General features: G+C 32.5%; 1 protein-coding gene across 2 annotated transcripts; it reads left to right on the top strand.

The window, feature by feature from the left end:
* Positions 1 to 413: 413 nt before the first annotated feature.
* On the top strand, positions 414 to 5684 carry LOC111890547 (uncharacterized). 2 transcript variants are annotated; one of them, XM_023886659.3, is made up of 13 exons: positions 421 to 934; positions 1024 to 1203; positions 1320 to 1389; positions 1773 to 1969; positions 2159 to 2234; positions 2435 to 2518; positions 2827 to 2906; positions 3148 to 3277; positions 3421 to 3480; positions 3584 to 3634; positions 4493 to 4651; positions 4740 to 4872; positions 5271 to 5684. In XM_023886659.3, the coding sequence occupies exons 2-13, from the start codon at positions 1043 to 1045 to the stop codon at positions 5441 to 5443; spliced, it is 1374 nt and encodes a 457-aa protein (XP_023742427.1). In that variant the 5' UTR covers positions 421 to 934; positions 1024 to 1042; the 3' UTR covers positions 5444 to 5684. The 2 variants fall into 2 exon arrangements, with proteins under 2 accessions (XP_052621508.1, XP_023742427.1); XM_052765548.1 differs by lacking the exon at positions 4493 to 4651 and having other exon boundaries at positions 414 to 934.
* Positions 5685 to 6023: the final 339 nt, after the last annotated feature.

The raw sequence follows: 6023 nt of genomic DNA, 5'->3' as shown, positions 1-6023 counted from the left end.
GTCTCAAACATAAATTAAGTTAATACTCCGTCTGTCCCAATATTATTGTCTACATACAAAAAACACATAGATTAAGAAAAACATTAATTACCACTAACTTTATATAATAAAATGACAATTTTGTCCTTACTTTGCATTTAATGTTTCATTAAATACTTAGTTGGTTAAGTAATAATGAGGGTATATTGATAAAAATGTTATTTATTTTGGGACAAACCAAAAAAGAAAGATAGACTGTAATTTTGGGACGGAGAGAGTAGTAGTTTAGGAATGTATTGGATTTACTGTTTTTTTAATAAAAATAAAAAATAAAAATAAAAATAAAAGTAAAGGCTATATATAGAAAGAAGAAATATGTTGATCAACAAAATTGTCAATACCAATAATACCCTAAAATAGAAATGCTCACCATCCACCAAAGCATGTCTATCTCCTTTCGGCTTGAAGCACGTAACGTAACCGCATGTTATTAAAAACTACATTTATTCCACAGACGTCATAGGAATGACCGGATCACATTGGTTAGTATGGGCGGTTTTTGACGCCTACCTTCTTCCCGAAAAGATCTCATTCCAACTCTCTTTCTCTTTCTCTTTCTCTTTCTCCTTCTCTCTCACACACCGCAGACTTAGCATCACTAGTGCTGAAAAAAGTGATCAAAGATACCACCGTCTGCGTTGAATTCCACAATGCCTTACTTTCCATCCATCTTTCTTTAATGCCACGCAATTCAATTGTGTCTTCAGGATTGCTTTATCTTTACCACCATTAACACTAGCTTTTAAGTTTCAATCATCGCACACACACAAGAACATTCGAAAGAATCTTGAGAATTAAGGGGTGTTTCCCAAGACTTCCCATTTTTTAATGTTTTTAGTTGATTCATAGATTGATATTCAAGACTTTCTTGAAGTTGATGGGTTCGTTTTGAAAGGTGCCGAATCTTGATTCATACTTCTGTATTACTTCAATTTGAAAATTAGAAGTTTTAGGGAGTACTTATGTGTCTTTACTCCTCTCTAGCTTAAATTGTTATAGCATCATGGTTGATATGGTGGCCGGAAAAGGGTCGTCGTCGACGGTGGCTCTAGGGAGGGGCTCTGTCTTCTTTTATGGCGTCGGTCATATGCTCAATGACATAACAGCTGCGTGCTGGTTTACTTATCTTTTGGTTTTCATGACAGATATCGGATTATCCCCCAGGTGAACACTAAATTAAACTAGAATCTGAATATGTGATAAATAATGATTCGTTTTCAGATTTTTATCGGATTACTTACATGTTATATATTGTGTTGATCCTGTCTTTTCTTCTCAAGGAATGCTGCTATTGTGATGCTTTCTGGTCAGATAGCTGATGGATTCACTACCATTTTCGCTGGCGAACTGGTATCTAATTAGAAAACCAGATAATATAATATTTTACAAGTTTCCATTTGAAAAAAAAAACATGAAGTTTTCAATATTTGGATGGATATATTGTATAATGAAACTGCTTCATTCAGTTCAAAACTTCATCAAGAAAACAGAATGCTGTGGTTTTCATTCAATGGCTAGTTGTTTCTGTTGATAAAATGTATATACTTAATTTTATCTTTTTTTGTGGGAGAAAACATTGCAATTTTTATCCCATTCACATCAGTCCTATCGGATGCCAAATATAGGACAACTTGTTCTACCATGTCTTGTCCTATGTAGCAAGTGGGCCTTTATGTTCTTGTTTCATGGTAGATTTAATTAGCATCTGTTTGTTTTTTCGATGTTTGTCATAGATAGACAGGTTTGGGCATTTTAAGGTATGGCATGCAGCAGGTTCGATTCTGGTTGCCATTTCGTTCTCTTCTGTATTTGGAGGATGTGTTCCTTGTATTATTTTTGGCAATGAATCTACTTGGTTGCAAACAATTGGCTATAGCTTTTTCGCAGCTGTCTTCAATGTGGGATGGGCTGCTACACAAGTATCACACATGTAATCTTGTTTCTCTTAGGCTCTTATGTTGTGTCATATAATTAAATGATATTCAAAAAGTATTTCAAAAAATGATGTCACATTTTGGGTAATGAAAGTTAGAAATAATGGATTTAGTTTTTTTCATTGAGTTATTTTTATGGGTATAAGTCATTGTGTTATGAACTTGCTAATGGTTGCTCAATTTAGGTCTATGGTGAATTGTATCACCCTTAATTCGACGAGCAGGGTCGTGCTAACTAGTTGTCGGAACGCGTTTTCAATGGTAAGTGAGTTTTATAAGAATAAAAACATTTGATTACCATGAAATGAAATTGTTCTATGATAGGAAGGTAGTGTTATCTTATTCTTTCATAAACATGCACATTCTTGTTAAACTAAATTTGCCTTGGTCCAACTTATAGACCACTCAAATGGCTGAAAATAATATAATCTTTTTTTTTCTATCGGAAAACGTGTTTGTAGGTTGCCAACCTCAGTTTATATGCCGTTGCCTTCTTGGTGTTCCACATTTGGCCTTCGAAAACCACGAAAGAAGTTGAGAATCAGGTACTGACATGATTGGACAAGATTGGACTAGATTAGACCAGACAAACTTTCTATATCTATTTTCATTGATGAGGGTGAAAAGGACATTCAGATCTCTTGATTAGACAAGAGATCAAGAGAGAGTCCTTTTGGCCATTTTAGGTGGGACAAAGATTTGTAATTTTTTGTGTCATTGACATTAATTTGGTGTCAGTCTTATGCATGTCAAACAAAGTAGAGGCCTTATGTTTCCATATTGTATAACAAAAGGAACCGAAGAGTCTTTCTCGACTTATTGCCCTTTTTTGGATTTCATTATTGTCTCTTAGTATCGTTGGATTGCGTACTCATCAATATTCATTGGATGCTGCTTCGTGGTCGTGTTTCACATTGGGACAAAAGAGCCAAGGTATTTGACCATATGAATTTGTGTACCTAATTTACATATCATATTATATGATCCAGAGTGGGCTTGAGTGGTTGTGGTTGCTAGAAAAATAACCTTTTACAATCATAACAATGTTCGCAACAATTTCGATATTAAAATCATGAATTTTAGCTTCGAAAGAAAAATGTTTTCATTTTTATATCGGTATGTTCACATCAAACTACTTTGGCTATAAAGCTATTGAGATTTTTGTTGTTTGTAGATTGAAGGAAGACTTTCATGGGGAGCATGGTTATCAAAAGATAGCATGGACTTATTGGTTTAAGAAAGTTTTATACTATCAAGTTGCTCTTGTCTATGTGTTCACTCGGTTAATAACTAATGTTTCACAGGTTCGATATCATTAAGTTGTTCCTCTCAAATATCATAACAATCAATATATTTCCAATTTTGGGAAACCATGCATGTTTGAGGTTTATATGCTCTTTCAAGAATCCCGAATTGCATAACTTCGGTTTATCATTGTGGACTATAGGCATTTCTCGCGTTCTATGTCATCAACGATCTAAGAATGGTCCAATCTTCTAAAGCATTGGTACTTATATGAACCTGGTGATTGATCATCACATTTTCTCTTTCACCACAATATATGAATCATGTGATGCTCACTTTTGTCGTATTAAACTGTGTTTTGGTAGATTCCGGCCATGATCTACATTTGCAGCTTCATTGTATCCATTTTACTACAGGTTCCATTTTGAAACTCATTTCTTGATATTATGATTGAAAATTTTGAATTTGGAGACTCAGAGCGGATGCTTTTATTATAAGAATTTGAACCAATGTATTTAGTTTTCTAAAGAAAACAATGAGCAATCTTAATGTTGCATGAATTTTACATTTGAGAAGTACTCGAATGAGTCTCCAGTGTCAAAGATTCTTGATTTATGATCGACACATGTTGACTTTCGAGAGTCAAAGCCTATGCTTTTGATTTTTACCAGGTACATGTAATTTTTTAAGAATAAGATTTATGTATCCCTTTTGAACTTCATAAGAAATGACGCGACGCGAAATCTTGATGCTAATTTAGAAACGTATTTTCACATGAATCTTACATTTGTTATGTAGATGATTTGACTCTGAAATGTCAAAGATTCTTAATTTACGATTGATATATTTTGACTTTCTAAGAGTCAAAGTATATGCTTTTAGATCAGAAATTTGAGCCGGTGTATTAGATTTGAAGAAAACTAACCATACCCATAATGAAAAATCTTGATGTTTATTTTTTCACATGAAATTTACATTTGAGAATACTTGGGTTGACTCTACAATGTCAAAGATTCTTGATTTACATGATCTACAGTTTGGAATTCCAAAGTCAAAGGATGAATTTTAGCATTTAAATTTTAATCTGTCAATTTAGTTTTTTCTAAGGAAAACTAACCATACCTATAACTTCACAACAAACGACATAATGAGAAATCTCGAAGTTAATTTAGAACTATAATTCACCCGTATTTAACATTTATGAATTGAAGTACTTGGTTTGACTCTACAAAGTCAAAGATTCTTAAATCTTGACTTAAACACGTAATATCTAGGAGCTCACATGGACTGGTCAACGCCTGAAAGTCTTCTTTTCGGTTGGAGGTGTTTTGTGGATACTTTGTGGTTCAACAATTTTCTTTATGCCAAGCAACACGAAGAAGATGATGTACTTACTTTCATTAGTCATTGGCATTGCAAATGCTCTAATAACTGTATACCACTTTCCATGCTATATATATCTTCTCCGAATATTATTTATTGAAAACTTTATTTAATCAATAATCATATGTCACATGATAGGTTACTGGGGTAAGCATGCAAAGCTATCTTGTTGGTGAAGATGTCAAAGGCTGTGCTTTTGTTTATGGATCATTGAGTTTCCTTGAGAAGATGTCATGCGGCTTTGCTTTATGGGCACTTGAATCGTATCAAAGTAAGGCCTTGTTTTTTTTTTTTTTTCTTTTTTGACTTAATTCGTCCTAACTTTTTACAAATTTTCCATAATTTATTATTTTTCTTCCATTTCCTCACAAGTGTTGTTGATTTAACAGACAGTTTTTTTTTTTTTTTTTAAAAATATCTTTTATCCTGACAATACTTGGTGGGAAAGAAGAAACAAGACCCTAAGTACCTTGTACTAAAAAAGAACAAAAAGGATGTACTTTGCCAAATCTTGAGGAATACTTGCAAAAACCCATATTAGATCTTAAACAAATGTCCATCTTTGAATCAAATGATGGTGAATTTTAATTAGCAATCAGTGAATCCAAGATCAATTTAAAATAAAAAATTCAAAACTATCGGTTCTTGATTATAGTGTTTATGTTGCAGACACCTCTCAACCACTAAAGGAATGCAATCCTATGTATTCATGTTTTTCGGTTTCAAGATATGGATTTGGTCTTGTGCCTGCAATTTGTGCAGTTGCCGGAGTGGTTGTGACATGTACCATGAAGCTCGAGAGGCCCCGTTTAAGACCTTTGAAGGTGCCTCTCTTGGAATAGCTCTCATAATTCTTCTTCTTCTTCTTCTTCTGGTGTTAAAGCTGATTGAAGTTATGAATTTACGTCGATTGATACGATCTTGATTGGAAATGAAGGGTGGATTCTTGGAAATGTGAGCTATGAAAGCAAAGTATACGGAGTTGTGTATTAAATCGTCCAAGTAAACATTTATATTGGATAAATGTTATATTAACAAACATGATTTTTTTAGGTTATTTCTAAGAAAAACAAATTATTTTCACTTTGTCTTAAATTATTATAATTATTATTATAATCTAAACTTATTCATTTCTGATTATGGAAATCAACCATACACTAGAGGGTGAAAAATATCATTATTCATTTTAGGATTATAGAATAATAATAAAGTGGAAAATATCATTTTTCATTTATCATTACAATATGCTAGTTACTATTTGTATTATAAGTTCTTTTATTATTTTTGATAATAGAAAAAATAGTTAATGACTACATATAAATTTTTCTAAACTTATTCATTTATGATTATGGAATTTAACCATATACTTGAAAAATATTGTTATTCATTTATGATTATAGAATAATAATAAAGTGAAAAATA

Source organism: Lactuca sativa, chromosome 7, assembly GCF_002870075.4.
Source record: "Lactuca sativa cultivar Salinas chromosome 7, Lsat_Salinas_v11, whole genome shotgun sequence".
Taxonomy (NCBI): Eukaryota; Viridiplantae; Streptophyta; class Magnoliopsida; order Asterales; family Asteraceae; genus Lactuca; species Lactuca sativa.
Note: the sequence above shows the minus strand (reverse complement) of the source record. Positions and strands in the feature narration are given on the sequence as shown.

Coding starts and splice junctions, on each gene's coding strand:
- LOC111890547 (XM_023886659.3), top strand. CDS start 1,043: ATGGTTGATATGGTGGCCGGAAAAGGGTCGTCGTCGACGGTGGCTCTA. Junction 2,519..2,826: donor CGAAAGAAGTTGAGAATCAG/GTACTGACATGA, acceptor ATTGTCTCTTAG/TATCGTTGGATTGCGTACTC. Junction 3,278..3,420: donor TAATAACTAATGTTTCACAG/GTTCGATATCAT, acceptor TGTGGACTATAG/GCATTTCTCGCGTTCTATGT.